This window comes from Rhinichthys klamathensis, unplaced genomic scaffold, assembly GCF_029890125.1.
Source record: "Rhinichthys klamathensis goyatoka isolate OS25496 unplaced genomic scaffold, OSU_Roscu_1.1 h1tg000123l_1, whole genome shotgun sequence".
Lineage (NCBI taxonomy): Eukaryota > Metazoa > Chordata > Actinopteri > Cypriniformes > Leuciscidae > Rhinichthys > Rhinichthys klamathensis.
In genome coordinates this window covers 3,836,848-3,853,161 of record NW_026606660.1, presented here as the reverse complement: position 1 = coordinate 3,853,161, position 16,314 = coordinate 3,836,848, and the positions used below count along the sequence as shown (strand labels likewise).

General features: G+C 38.2%; 1 protein-coding gene across 1 annotated transcript in view; it reads left to right on the top strand.

Moving 5' to 3' along the window:
• orc3 (origin recognition complex, subunit 3) overlaps positions 1 to 14,602 on the top strand; it is a 46,298-nt gene extending 31,696 nt beyond the window's left edge. The window contains exons 14-20 of the mRNA XM_056255917.1: positions 7,443 to 7,576; positions 8,227 to 8,306; positions 11,443 to 11,537; positions 11,620 to 11,761; positions 13,882 to 13,998; positions 14,092 to 14,171; positions 14,399 to 14,602. Of these exons, the coding sequence (XP_056111892.1) occupies positions 7,443 to 7,576; positions 8,227 to 8,306; positions 11,443 to 11,537; positions 11,620 to 11,761; positions 13,882 to 13,998; positions 14,092 to 14,171; positions 14,399 to 14,504 (754 nt within the window). The 3' untranslated portion in view covers positions 14,505 to 14,602. The remainder of the gene's footprint in view (positions 1 to 7,442; positions 7,577 to 8,226; positions 8,307 to 11,442; positions 11,538 to 11,619; positions 11,762 to 13,881; positions 13,999 to 14,091; positions 14,172 to 14,398) is intronic.
• Positions 14,603 to 16,314: the final 1,712 nt, after the last annotated feature.

The following is a 16,314-nucleotide window of genomic DNA, read 5'->3' as shown; positions in this document are numbered from 1 at the left end:
TCCCGTGTCTTTAGATTGTGTGTGCTTGCAGTGTTTGAGGCGGGCAGCCTGGCCGCGCTCGATTCCCTTATAGCAGTCTGCTGAGAGAGAGCGAGCGGCTTAGTGCTAACATGTCTGTGAGTGAATGTGGGCGCGGGACGGCGGGCCGGGCACATTTACTGCACTAAAATCACCGTCGGCCTGAGCTGACTGTAACTTATGTGTGTTGGTTTCGTTTTACAGAAACCGTGGGACATGTTGTGTGTAGTGTTTGTGGGCACTGAGTCGTGGGAACGTTCACTACATTTAATGTACATTTGACATGAGTCGATTTTATTTGTGCGAGCCCTGCACTGTGGCGGGCTGTGTTTGTGTGTAGAAATGAACAATGGGCTGTGGGCATTTTATTACACTCATAACACCATCGGCTGTGGCCGGAATACCAGAAAATACTACACTGCTTATTTGATTTATCTGTGTCACCTTGGAAACGGCATTTGTGTGCAGGCAAGCGTTAGCATCGGTCGGGCACCCATCCTCCTCCTGTAGCTCACGCCAGCGAGCGAACGCTGGACCAATGGTGATCCTCGTCCTGGCTTTTCATTTGTCACTATGCCTTTTTCTTTTTTTTAGTGTCCTCTGACAAAACCTTTGCCTTCTTCCTTGTAGCTGTTGGTTCGGCCATGACGAAAACATACAGACGGCAATCAAACGCGAGTTGAGCACTCACGTCAGAATCTGAGGAAGTTGTGGGTGGTGGGGGAAGTGACGTATGCCGTAAAGCGGTCGAATTTTGTAGTTCTTTTTGTGCTCGGGTTCCTACCCGAACCCCGAAGTTACATAGTGCTAGGAAAAGCGATACAGACACCTTCAGGCTTCGGCAGACGTGTCATTCAACCTATTGTAAGTCGATGTACCATCTCAATGGGTTTTGGTAATATATTATAAAGGTTGAAAAGTTCCACAGTGTGCCTTTAAGTACCGATTTAAGAACCGTTTAAGCACCGGAACCGTTTAAAAAATACCGAGTAGGTACTGGAATCGGATAAAACCCAACCGATACCCAACCCTAGTTTTTACTCTCCTTCTGACGTAGGAAGGAGATCTTATTATAATATTACCGCCCCTTGATCTGCACGTTTCCACCCACGGCGCCGCCGTTTGGTTTCGCAAACGACAACAGTGAAACCAGTTCTAACGCAATGGCAAAAGTTCGAGCAAAGAAGCAAACTGTTCTGTCGTTGCTGCACAGACGAGCACAGAACACTATTTGACCAAAAAATGTCACCGCTGTCTTATAAAGACCTCAGGGAACTGTGTCAACTTGTGCAAAAGTTAAACATGACGGTACATGCAAGTCGATGAGATGAATCAATGTAACTCCACAACAACTACATACATGTATGTATCCACTAACCATTCAGAAACATCCAGGTGCGTCTAAAAGAAACCTCTTCCTGAGTCTCTCCGTAAGGCTGCACTCCGCTTCTGTTATTTCTGAGGTTTTTGGATGTGAGATTGGCGTGTTTTGTTATTGCCGGAGTATCCGAAGCTTGTGTAAAGGATCCGCCCTCTTCTGAACGGGGGCAGGGAGCAGCAGTTCATTTGCATTTAAAGGGCAGATTTGACAAGCATATAATAAATGATCTGGGGGATATTTTGAGCTGAAATTTCACAGGCACATTCTGGGGACACCATTGATTTATATTACGTCTTGTGAAAAGGGGCATAAAATGTAACCTTTAAAAGATAACCTGTGCGTGCATTTTATCCAATGTCATTCATCAAAATACATGTCAGAGATGACAGTGGTGATGATGATTTACCTTGGATAAGAGCAAGAGTGACATATGCAGTGTATTCGCGCATAGCGTGTGCAATCAGAACGGCAAATGAAGGGCTCAGGCCCCGTCCACACTACTGCGATTTCGTTTAAAAACGGAGACCTTTTGCTACGTTTGCACCTCCCGTCCACACTAAAACGGCAAAAACGGAGACCCAAAACGGAGAAGTTTAGAAACGCTGCCGAGCCGTTTTTCGTTTTGAATCTCCGGAGGGCGTTTTAGTGTAGACGGGTCAAGACGGAGGACTTTAGAAACGATGACTTAGTAGAGGCTCACGCTCGGCTCTATGATTGGGTGTCATCAGTCATGGCGTATATCTTTGCTGGCAGCTGTTGTAAATTCTGCATTTTACAACGCTATAACTGCCTACATGCGCCGGAGTCAAGCTATTATTCGAGAGATGTGACAATTCCCGTGTGCAGCGGCGGCGTTGACCGTACATGGAGCGTCGGTTTGGGGTTAACCCAGAGCATGGTGGGATAATTTTATCAATGAAGTTGTGTTTACACCGGCACGCGCATGCCCAGTGTTAGTGAATGGTCACGTGATCCGCGTTTTCAGTCGTTTTAATGTGGACGGAGATCAATTCTAATACGCAGCTAAAACGCTGGTGTGGACGGAGATCGTATTCGTTTTAATTATCCGTTTCTAAACTAAAACGCAGTAGTGTGGATGGTAGGGGTGGAACGGTACATGTATTCGTATTGAACCGAAACGGTACGGGCGTCACGGTTCGGTGCACGAATTTGCACGGAGAATACACGGTACAAATAAAATAAACTCTTAAATAGCGATAAATTTCGCTCTATTCGCTTTTGGTGTGACTGTGAACGCAGCAATGAACAGGCTACGATCAAGATCGCAATGCTGGAGTGTGTGTGTGTGTGCGCGAGAGAGAGAGAGAGAGAGGCGCGATTAACTGTGTGTGTGTGTGTGTGTGTGTGTGTGTGTGTGCGCGCGCGCGCGAGAGAGGTGCGGGCACGAATCGCGCGATCGAACTGTGTGTGTGTGTGCACGCGAGAGAGAGAGGCGCGGGTGCGAATCGCGCGATCGAACTGTGTGTGTGTGAGAGGCACGGGCGATCGAACAGTGGACACATAAAAACATACTCCGTCATTTTTTTCATACAGGACATCATTAAAACTGCAAATTGTTTACTTATATTTGTGTTCACTCGCAATAAAACACAACATTGTGCTTTTGTCACACTCTAAACTCTTATCAAACTGTAACCTACAACTGTTAACAAAAGATTTAATGGTAGTATTATTTTATACGGATATCAATTATTTATAATTCAGATGAGAATAAAGTTAGGGTTAATTAAAATGAAGGAAAACAAATATATTGATCTGAAATAGCAAATTAATTTTAAATTCATTCAGGTACAATTACCAAACATATCTCAAGGTCTTTTTAATAATTTAATTAATAAACTAATTATATAAAACTACTGTCAGTGCACTACAAATAAACTGGTTCTATGCCTTTATTAATAGCCTAAAACTTATTTAAAAAATACAAGACATTTATAAAAAAGCCTTCTGCATTTTTTTTTTTGCTATTCACTCCATTGTACCGAAGTCGTACCGAACCGTGACGTCTGAACCGAGGTATGAACCGAACCGTGACTTCCGTGTACCGTTCCACCCCTAGTGGATGGGGCCTCAGTCTCAATCCACTGTCTCCTCAGAGTCCCTTTGTAAGCAGCAGAAAGCCGCCTTCATGCAACACACATACAGTAAACCCAAATGTTGTTTACTCTGCTGCGCATAATAACACCAAATTAATAAAAAAGACAATATATTGACCAGCTTCCTGTTTTCTATCATTCGCCGTGCACGTTTGTAATGACGTAAGATGAATGTACGTGCTCCAGGGTTTGAAAGAATCAAATGAGTGTGACCAGTAGACCAACACTGCGGGTCTGGGAACTATCACGCTCATACTTGGAGTGTATCAAACGCGCCCAGTGTGAAAAAAACCCTTAAAACACAGACATTAAGAACCTGTTTTTACATTCTACTGCACTGCTTTTTCCTTTTTTTTTCTATGTAAACATGCACTAGATGGACGTGTTGGACCGTTGCACTTGTCTTTGCAGTGTCTAACACATAAAATGGCGTTCTAAAAATGCGGCATTCAAGTTAAAAGAAGTTCAACTTGTATAAACTGCATCTATAGGACTTTCTGTTTATTACTGAGACCTGGTTGAATCCTGGCGATCAGATGGCTCTGGGTGAGCTGACACCACCAGGCTGTGACTTTTTGAACTCTCCACGGACCTCGGGACGAGGAGGTGGGATTGCCACTGTTTTCCGAGGCACTTTTAAATGCAGACTACTATCCACACAAACATATCCGAGTTTCGAGGCACAGTTACTGAAGATTGATACTGCGGATTCATTTTTCTGTGCTTTGGTATATAGACCTCCCAAACTAAATAAGGATTTCATCCAGCAATTCTCTGATTTTCTCTCTGGTTTGGTGTCTTGCTGTGATAAACTTCTGGTCCTTGGGGATTTTAATATTCATTTATGCTGCCCGTCAAAGCCATTGGTTAATGAATTTCTTTCTATTATTGAATCTTTTAATTTCATACAACATGTTACTGGTCCTACTCATAAGAAAGGTCATACATTAGATCTTGTGTTATCATTTGGTATTTCTGTATCAAACCTGGAAGTTTCAGATGTAGGCATTTCTGACCATTATTCAGTGGTATTTCATGTTGTTTGTTCCTATATCCATCCAATGTCTTCTCAGCCTTTACACTATGCTAGGTCCATTAATTCTACAACTGCAAACCTTTTTTCAGAATTGTATTTATCGCATGTTACAGACAAAGCCTTTGGAGAGGATACTGAAGTGCAGGTTGAGGTTTTTACGAAGTCATGTACTTCTATTTTAGATTGTGTTGCCCCTCTTAAACTAAAGAAACACAAGGGAACCTTTCAACCTTGGCTAAATAATGTAACTCACACTCTTAGACAAGAATGTAGAAAAGCTGAACGGAAGTGGAAGAGAGATAAACTTCAAGTCTCCTCTGAGATATTAAGAAATTCTTTGGCTAACTATCAGAAAGTAGTAAAAGAGGAAAAAAATGAAATTTTACTCTAAGGTAATTTCAGATAATGCAAATCGGCCAAAAGTACTATTTGACACAATTTGACACTATTTTAAACCCCTCAAGGAATGTTATGAGAGATGCCACACAAGAGACTTGTGAAGATTTTTTTATTGTTTTTTACTCAAAAAATTGAGAAGATCAGAAGTGAAATAGTACCTGTACATTCCTGTTCATTAATTAATCCTGCGCTGTCTAATATTTTTTCTAACTTTGAACCAGTTTCACCAGCGCAGCTGGCAGATATTGTCTCTAAAATGAATGGAGGTAGCTGCAGACTGGATGTTCTACCTACTCATCTTTTTAAAGATGTTTTTCCTACTGTGAGTTCTAGCCTAACAGCTATAATTAACAGTTCTCTAATGAGTGGTACCTAATAGTTTTAAACATGCAATTCTTCATCCCTTGTTAAAAAAACCTAACTTGGATCATACAGTATATCACAACTATAGGCCAATTTCTAAATTGCCTATTATTTCGAACATTTTAGAGAAAGTGGTCTATTCACAGTTATATTCATATCTGAATACTTATAATATTTTAGATATATTCCAGTCAGGCTTTAGGACCTGTCATAGTACAGAATCGGTACTGCTCCAGGTCACTAATGATGTATTATTATCATTGGATTCTGGATCACATGTTGTTCTGGTTTTATTGGATCTGAGCGCTGCCTTCGAAACAATAGATCATGAAATTCTTCTCAATCGTCTGGAGTGTTGGGTTGGTGTGCAGGGTTTAGCTCTTCAGTGGTTTGCTTCGTATTTAAAAGGCAGGACAGTTGCTGTGAATCTGGGAGACTTCTCTTCCACATTGGCCCCTTTAGTTTGTGGTGTCCCTCAGGGGTCGATTTTGGTACCGTTGCTGTTTTCGCTCTACATGCTTCCTTTAAGCAGTGTTTTTCGAAAGTATAGCATTTCATATCATTGCTATGCAGACAATCTCCAATTTTACTTTCCTGTGAGGCTAGATAATACCTGTTCGTTGGACAAAGTACAGGAATGTTACAGTGACATTAAACTCTGGCTATCCAGCAGCTTTCTCCAATTGAATGAGAGTAAAACTGAGGTTTTGATTGTAGGCTCTCCCGTCTCATCTTGCTTTCCTGATCATTTGGGTTCTTTATCCCTAAAGACTGAGAATCATGTAAAGAGTTTAGGGGTAATCATGGACTCATCATTTAACTTTAAGAAACAGATTGGTGCTGTTGTCAAAGGAAGCTTTTTTAACCTGAGATCAATTGCTAAAGTAAAGCATTTTTTATCTAGTGAGGATTTAGAAATTGTAGTTCATTCTTTTATTACATCTAAGCTTGACTACTGCAATTCTTTATATATCGGTCTCCCCCAGACTCTGCTTGTCCGCCTACAGTTAGTGCAGAATGCAGCGGCAAGGCTTTTAACGGGGGTGCGAAAGAGAGAACATATTACTCCGGTACTGCAATCCCTACATTGGCTTCCGGTCAAATTTAGGATTGATTTTAAAATTCTCTCGTTTGTTTACAAGGCATTGTCAGGCCTTGCCCCCCAGTACATCAGTGATCTTATAGTTCCTTACTCTCCTTTTAGAGTTCTCAGGTCCTCCGATCAACGACTTTTAAAGGTACCTCGTTGTAATTTAAAATCAAAAGGAGATCGTGCTTTTTCCGTGGTAGGTCCCAAACTTTGGAATAGTCTCCCATTCCATGTGAGGTCAGCTCCATCGATTACAACTTTTAAGTCTTATTTAAAAACGTATTTATTTTCTTTAGCTTTGGAATAATGTATGTCTGTTTTGTTGTATGACTTTCATGTTATTATTCTGTAAAGCACTTTGGGGCAACGTCTATTGTTTAAAAATGTGCTATATAAATAAAGTTGCTTGCTTGCTTGCTATAGACCTTGCGCTTTTTTCGTTCCACTGACATAAACGGTAACAGCAAAAACATTTTCTGTGTCAATGGGTTACCTCCAACCTGCATTGGGTTATTGGGTCATAAGTGAATTACAAAGCCTTGTTTACATAATAAATAATAGTTTAGCAACCAATTGTTACATTGCGAATATATAAACGTTTGGTTTTGTGCCGAGTGAAAGGGATATGAGCCTATAAATTGGGATTAAGCTTTGTCTGCTTTGCGAGCACTTGATTTTCCACAATTTTAACAATATTCCATGAGTTATAACACTGGTGGACTACACATGGAATTTCTTGTTTCTCTTCCTAAACCCTCACTCACTTCTCTCAAGTGAGATTTTTTTTTAGTAAAAGGGTACTATTAATCTTTTAAATTGTGTTAAAAAACGACTGAATCTTAAACATCTTTATTTTTCTTTTTGAATTACTAAACCTGGCTCTTGCCATGAACATAGTCATAGAAGCTGGAATGTAAACACCTGATGTGTGTGTATGTATGTTGTTGTTGTTTTATTTAGTTTTATGATTCAGTGGTTCCTGTATTTATTGGAGGAATTGCTCCAGTTTCAGTGTCACTCTTGATTATTTCTCCCCAGGATTCTTGCAAAAGATGAGCTTGTTGCAGCTTTAGAGAAGTGTGCTGAAATTCTTAAATCTGCCAAAACCAAAAGAATGCAGAATGTCCTGCAACAAGTGGAAGATTTTATTGGCAGATTAGAAGCGCTGGAGGGTAAGTCAGTATGTGTTGTTTCCATCCAAGTTTCAAACGTATTTTATAGAAATAATCAGAATATCACAAACTATTTGCTTTTCCATTCAGTGGGTTCAAGAGAACAAACTAGTCACTTCTGGAGAAATTGGATAAGAATATGAAATGTCTTATTTTTGGGAACAAAACTGTGTCAGTAAATGTGATTCATTTTATTAATAATTTTAATGCCAATCTTCTTCAGATCAACATTTGAAATGCTGTGCAAAAATATTGATCTGCTGATATTTTCTTCTGAGTTTACAAGTCAACATGACTCGAAGACACATCACATCAAGCAATTTATTCTATAAACATGTTTCCACGGTAGTTCGTGCTCATTTTCAAAAATGACAATTTAGTCTTTAAGAACTAGCAGTTGTTTTTACTGCAATAACAGGGCATGCAAATAATGCACTTTTATTTCCTTGTCGACATCTTTAAGATATATAAAACAATTTTTTAAAGAGTTCTTCTGTTTTGCTGTATTTGGTTATTTAGAGTTTGCGTGGCAATAAGCCAGCCTGAGTTGCTTATAATTTGCAATAATTTGCAAAGAATTGAGTGTATTAAAAAATGAATCCTTAGATGTACAGTAAATACCCTTAGTAATGCATTGCTTTGCCTGTCAGGTGTCACTTCAGAAGATTGCACTGGGGATGGTGTCGTCTTGGAGAAGAACAGAAGAACAGATCTCTTTCAGCTTCAAAAGGTAAAGTATTACTAAACTGGAATTTGAAAATTCCAGTTTACTAGAAAAAAATTTCTAGTACGTTTTACATGGATGTAATGAGTAATGTGTACATTTAAAAAGGGACAACCATTATTGATTATAGAAAGTGTATATCTATCTATATATATATATATAGATAGATATACACTTTCTATAATCAATAATGGTTGTCCCTTTTTAAATGTACACATTACTCATTATATATATATATATTATATTATATATATATATATATATATATATATATATATATATATATATAATTACTGTAAAACAACAACAACAACTTTTATTTATAAAGCACATTTAAACACAAATAGATTGATCCAAAGTGATGCACAGAGTACAAAGCAGGTATACACAATAAAAACAATAATCGCAGGTTTCCAAAAGCTAAAGAATAAATATACTATTTAAGAGCAGACCTTACATGATAGGGGAGACCATTCGCAGGCTTGGGCCGGGCCACAGAAAAGGCCCGATCACTAGGGTTGGCTATCGTTTTAATTTTAACGATTCCGATTTCGATTCTGCTTATCGATTCCGATTCTTATCGATTCCTTATTTCGATTTCAATATGGTAAAAAAAAAACTTAGATATCATTCACATTTAGTCTTATTGCAAAACATTTAATTGTAGCTGAATATCATGAACAAAAATCAACAGGCTAAAGAACACTTATGCAAGGAACTGTGGATTAAAAATACCATAGTAAAACAACTAAAAGGTTCGATTCCCAAACCTACCGATCACCCTTTAATTTGTAGCGACACCGTGACACAGTTAAGAGCAAGTGATTAGAAGATCTAAGTGCCCTAGCAGGACAGTATAGCACACAAAGATCACTAATATTCCTTGGTGCACGGCCGGACAATAATACAACCATAAGGATTTTAAAATCAACTCTGAATTTAATGGGAAGCCAGTGGAGCGATGCTAAAATAGGGGCAAAAGAAGTTGTTTTTATTTATATAGCGCCTCTCTGTAGCTCAAGGTCACTTTACATTGTACATTACAATACATTTACACACCCGCACACACATTAGTCACACACACATTACAGTCACAGAGGAGATATTGTCCCTCTTTTTAGACCCAGTCAAAAGTCTTGCGGACACATTTTTAACAAATTTCAATCGTTATAAGGAAGATTTGAAGAGACCAGAATAAAGAGAGTTGCAATAATCTAATCGTGATGTTACAAGTGCATGAATCACAACTTCTAAATCTTTGCTTGAAAGAAGATTGTTTAACTTTACAGAAGATCTAATAGAAAAAGATTCCTCTAATAACAGCACTAATTTGTTCATCAAAAAATAGTGAAGCGTCAAAGATCACCCCAAGGTTTTTGTTTGCGTACATTGGTTGAGAGAGGATCTAACTGGGCTTCCAGAGCAGGGGAGGAATTTACAGGATAACCTAGAGTTAAAACCTCTGTTTTATCCTCATTTAGCTGCAAAAAAACCTTACTAAGTGTCCCAAACTTATTTGACTATCTGATAGTATGAAGTATTTAATATTGATGCTGGTTTGGTTTATAATTACTAGCTACGTTTAAATGGACACCATTTGTTTCAATCGGAATGACCATGACGTTTACTGTACATGAATCTAAATAAAGTGATAGGGTTGATGTGTCACAGACTTTAAAACATGCGCACAATGCATGAATATACAGAGATTCCCGCTGTTGCCGCATACTAACCATCCTGACTTAATTTTTTATCATTTATCATAATATTTATATTGATACGTCATTGCACGTCCACAGAACTTTCCAGTTTCAGTTTTCAATCCGATCAAGTGTTACCGTAATGTCCTATGGAACAGATTAGAAAAGGTTTAAACCACCCCTTACAATCCGAATGAAATTCCCATAAACATTGATTCACTTTAGCATGTAGGTTGTATTAGTAAATGAATCCAGTCATTTTAAAACTTTCTGCGAAACGCAATTTCACAAACAGCGTGAGTGTTCAGCGGTGCTTCGTCTTCTCTCTCACCACAAGGCAAACGTCAAGCGCTGCAGGCGGTGGTACTACACACTCGCGTTTAGGAGTCGGGACATGACGGAATCGTCACTTGCACAATCAGGCCAGCATTGCATCGTGACTGAAGTTTACCATTTACCAAGTCTTACCAGTTTAAACATTTAAGCGATTTTTAAACTATTAATAAGTGCTTGCACTACTTTTTACAATTTAATTCAAAGATTGAAATCGATCTCAAAAGATTACAAATGCATTAATGTGCTTCATATGTCAGGATTTATGGCCATATAGCGTTGTCGAGAATAATACTTCAGACAATTGTTTCACGAGCGTGAGCCCCGCTACCCAATACCAACACGTCAGATTTGAACAGAAACGGCAATGCCCCGGTTTTATAGCAGAAAGCAGAAAGTAAAGCGAGACGTTCTGCTGTCACTCTCTTCTGCACTGAGAGTTTCACTCTTAACCCTGAGCATGTCCATCAGTTGTTGTTTCTGCATACAAATCTGAAGATGTAATCGTTTAAAATAATTTCAATGTAATGTGAAGAAATTACTTTGTTTGCTGCACATTCCAACACTTAAGACCAAACCGTTAAATACTAGGTGTTTAAAAGAGTTTGAGAAAACTAAAGTTAAATTTAAGTTGTTACAGTTTTTGCTTTTATGGAATGTTTTAGGTTTAGTCATTGAGCATTGAGCAACTATAATTGTCAATTCAGTTATTGAGGCAGAGACTTTAAAAGCAGAAGGAAGAGCCATTCTAAGCTTTTTTGTGACAATTTTATTATTTCATTTAACTCATTGTTTTTCAGTTATCACAACTGTTATAACACTGGTTATTCAATAAACAGATATTACTGTTACTAAACTAAAATTTAATTCCAAATTGATCCATATCATGATGCGTATCGTATCGTGGCTTTAGTATCGTGATGCGTATCGTATCGTGACATTGTTTGTGATACACAGCCCTAATATGTACTGACTACTGAAATGTTGGTATCGTGACAACACTAAGTACTAGTCCTCAGACCATACTATATATCAAGTACTTTGGTTCAGCTTTGAAAAAATAGTATTGGTGGATTTCAAATGAACTATTGACATGATTCTATGTGCAGACGCTGCTCGGGAAAGAGTCCCGAAGGACAAAGAGAATGAATCCATATGAAGTGCTTCGAAGCCAGGTGATCGAGTTTATCGACAGCCTTGTGCGGTAAGGAGACAACACAACTCTATGTGCGTGGTGTGCTTAATTATGTGCTTATCTCACCAAACGTTTGTGGGCCTCTGTTCAGAGAATACCTGACTCCAGCAGAACTCCAGCCACTCAGTGAAGTGTGCTACTACAGTTCCTCAGGGGTCCTGCGCCAGCGACTCAATGTCACCCCTCGCACATCCATTCAGACGGCTCTCAGTCATCCTTTCCACTACCTGCAGGTAACGGACCTCTCGCTCTGACTAACCAGTGGTACTCTGTTTAAATTCCAATCTTAATTTCTGGCCTACATTTTCATTAGCCAATATGTTGTATTGTCAGAGCTTCCCAAACTTAAAGGCATAAGCCCCCCCAAAACATCAGCAAAAGCTTCTTGTGAATGGCTTCTATAGGTGTCAATCAGGTCCACTTGATAAAGCTGAAGCACTGTCATACTCCCCTTTTAGTGAGCATCCATTGACGCATATTGGAATAGGTGGATAATAGTTGGAAAGCATCGCTGTATAGATATGAAAGGTAATGCAATGTGAATTTCAGAAACTTTAATTGCAATGAAGAATTCATCTAAAGTGTTGTGATGCAACATTTGATTTTTAACTACCAATGTAAATGCAAGCTGAAATCCACCTGATACAGAGTATACACAGATATGCCTACTAGAAACTAACAGCACAGCTGACTTATTGCGCTAATAACTGTTTTAACATCAAGCACGTCCACTCTTTATATTCTCCTTCATGCATTTCATCACTCTGAAGTGTCAATAGTGCTATATATTTACATGCCACGATATAGCAGAATCTCTAACTATAGACATTTTATATATATCGTCATACGTTATAGCCCTAATGTCAAAGGTTTTGATCCGCAGTGGTGGTGCATAGAAACTGTCAATTTGCAACACATATATCCAGGGTGCGATTTGTGAAAAAAACAGAGGGGGGGGTGTTTTGAAAAAGTTTTATTCATAAAAATAAATCATGAGAACATGAACTTGCATTTGCAGGAATTGTAAAATCTTTTTTCTTATTAACTCATGAAGTAGCCTAACGCAATATTTTTACTCTAATAGCTTATATGAACTGTGATCACGCACAACGAAAAAACACGCAATAATTAAATCCCCCTCCCAGTACCCTGGATAGTGCCACTCGGCTTGACATGTCAAAACACTTATTTATGAATGGCAAAATTAAATGGCACAACGTAGTGTCAACTTAAACATAACTAGGCTATAGTGTAGGCCTTTGCATCATACTAGGAAAACAGTCTTTTTCTGCTTTCCTGTGGGAAAATCCGCAGCTTTCCAGTGGGTGGTCCATTTCGGATTTTATTGTTCTATCGCACTGACAGTTCACATTATTACATCGCTTTACTTAGTTTAGGCTAGGCTACTTCTATCAGTCTGCTGAACCATGGATTGATTGCAAAGTTAAACCATCACAGTAGAAACAGTTGTACTGCTGTTAAAGTAACAACGTTAACGTTACATCGCGATGCTGAGCTACAGTGAAATGATAGAAAAGACAGATGACAGATCTGTCAATTCGCGTCTACCGCGCCGCGCTAAACGCCTCAGTCTCGCAAGTGTTGATTGGCTATTACTCGTGAGGAGTAACCAATCAGATAGCGCCGTGGGCGGGACATTGAGCAAGTCTGCAGAGAGGTGATTACAGAGAGGCTGCGGCCGCTATACCAGAGCCAGCCGAAGGAGCGCATTTTAAAATAAAATTGACTTTATTCAAACCACGGACCCGTGATAAGTTTTGTGATCCGTCTCGCCACTAGTGTAGTAGTACTGATCACTTTGAGAGGGGGATAAATTTATCCCCACCGGGGATAAAAATAATTAAGCAGAGGCAGGGATACTTTGACCAGAAAGGGGGAAATCCCACGCATCCCCCCCCCGCAAATCGCACCCTGCATATATCCACTAAATGTGAATTTTGTCAATTGTTTTGGAGCACATTAGCTTATAAACTTTATTGTTTGATTGTATGCCTGATCTGTATGTCTGTTTTTGCATAGCTTTGTATTTTACTGATTTGCTTTTATGCTGTACGGTGTCCTTGAGTGCCTTGAAAGGCGCCTATAAATAAAAGGAAATTATTATCATTATAAATAACCTTAAGGCCAAGCTGGCCAACATTCTCGTACGATATTTCGATTTTCACTTTTAAGTCACAGATTGAGTCCATACATTAAAGGGAAGGTTCATCCAAAAAAAAAAAACTGACGCTTTCTGATATGGAACATAAAAGAAGATATTTTGAAAGGGAAAAAAAGTTCTTCAAAATAGCTGTCTTATTAGTTTTGCTACTGTGTTTGGCTGTTGCTGCAGAATGAAAGCCTGAAAACGAATGCTGGCACAATCTCCAGTGCTGCTCCAGACCTCTGCATCGTGTACAAGCTTCATCTCGAGTGTGGAAGACTCATAAATCTATATGACTGGCTTGAGGTATGAACATGCTAAATCAAAATCACATATAGAGGTGGGTTATCTTTTTCTAACAGTGTGGATGTAACCTGTCATTGTTTGTGATATTGCCAGGCATTTGTAACTGTGATGTCAGCTGCTGAGGACCAAGATGCTGATTCGGAGGAGAATGGCAAATTTGACAGCCTTAAGCAGTATCCTTTTTTGAGATCTTTCTAGGTATTAATTATGAAAAGTGTTGATTTTAATATAATACATTTAACTATTAATTTTAACTATTAAAAAGTACTGTTGATGCATTATTTAGAGAGAATGTTTAAGGTAAAAGCATGTGACTGATTGTTAATGTACACTCTTAATTTCCTTTTAAAAAGATCTATGAAAGCACATTTCTTATATGTATTGTTCTTAACATTAACAGTGCTCGTTTCATTCAGGCTGTTTCTGAGATGGAATTTCTTGGCTTTGTTAAATCAACAAAACAGAAAACTGATCATGTGGCCAGACTGACTTGGGGTGGATGTTAAAGAAACAATTTACAAAGCACCGTTTCCTGAACACAAGAGATAGGCCTGACATTCAGAAAATAATGTGTATGCTTTTTGCACTACAACTGTATTACATGTTACTGTTTTTCTGTTTTTTTTTTTTACATTTGTTACCGTTTGTTAATTTGCAATTGGAATAAAAAAAATAATACTGTTTTAATGTCTGTCAAATATTTGAATTAATTGGACCTGTAAAGTTTTAATTTGATCAAACTATATGAGATAATAAACATGAAAATGAATTTGAAAGATTAATGTTTTTTTTTATTACAATATTTGAAAGCGACAGAGTTCTGTAAAGAAAAAATGCTCATTTTCAAACTTTATTTACAGAAAATAGGCAATATTTAAATTATAAATAAATAATAAAATTCCACAATTACAGAAGCAGTTTCAATAACTGTAAATTAAGTGCTGGTTGAAGATTATTTGCATTAGGATAGTAAAGACGGTAAAGCGAGCAATTGTTTGTTTATTACATGCTCAGAATCAGATCTTTTTCAACCTTTAATGTAATATTGAAAATAATAAAATGAATGTAACAAACAAATAGCTGTTAAGGGGAGAAAAAACATAAAAACCTAACCTGTCTGCATAAGTGTCCACACTCTTTCATAACGGGTCGTGTTACTCTGTTTGGGATTAACCGATCACATTCAGACTCTTACTGAAAAGTCATTCTAATCCTGCAGTCGTCATTTAAGTGATGCTGATTGAAGTGAGCTGTTTTTGTAGGATTTTCTTCGCATCTTGTTGAGCTTGGCCCGCAAAGAGCTTACAAAGGCTGTGTGGGATCTCAGTGTGAAGAAGTTCCAATCAGGAGAAGGGTACAGAAGCATTACCCTTTTCCAGAACAGATGTGCCATGAAAGGTCCTCATCAACAGGTGGAGACAACGGGGCAGAACAATGACATTGCAAAGAACATCGAGACTTGTCGAAAATCCACAAGGCTGCCAGCAGACTCCAGACTTACAGTAACATTAAAGGGCTGCAGGAATGTCTGGCAAATGGTCACTGTGTGTTACAACGATATCCTGTATTCTTCATAAGCCATTACTCACACACACACAAAAGTATACTCAAGAAAAAAGAAAATATAGCCTATAACCCTGTCTAAATCTTTCCAAAGCCATGTAGTAAAATAATTTATGGTCTGATGAAACCAAATTGAACTTTTGAGCCATCATTTTAATAGATACATTTGGCATAAAAACAAGACTGCTCATCTCCCAAACAACACAGCGAAGTATGGCATTACGCTGCCTGTGTAGGGCTGTTTCTTCTGGGGCAGAATAGAAGGAATCATGGATAGTGGCAAATGCCATGTTGGAATAAAATCAGCGGGCCTCCAATAAAAATCTAAAGATGAAAAGGAATTTTATCTTATAGCATGGTAATAACATCAAACAAAACTGAGGAATGCTTTCAGAAGTAGAGGAATATTTTGGAATGGCCCAGCTAGAGCCCGGACTTAAATCCAATCGAAGAATGAGTTATACTCTTATTCAAAAGGACCGGCTGTGTTAAAAGCAAAAGGTGTTTCAATCAAATATTAGTTGAGGGGTGTGATTTGTTTGTTATACGAAATCTCTTGGTTTTAATAGGTAACACTTAATTAATTTCCCCCAAATGCCCTGTGATATGCTATTGGACATGGCCTAATATTTAAATTCATAAAATATTTCTATTTAGTCTGTAAAACTTTTTTATTATTTTTTTATAAAGTAAAAATATTGAACAAATATAGACTACAACAAATAGGAAAAGAAAATATACAGTGTCTGCAAA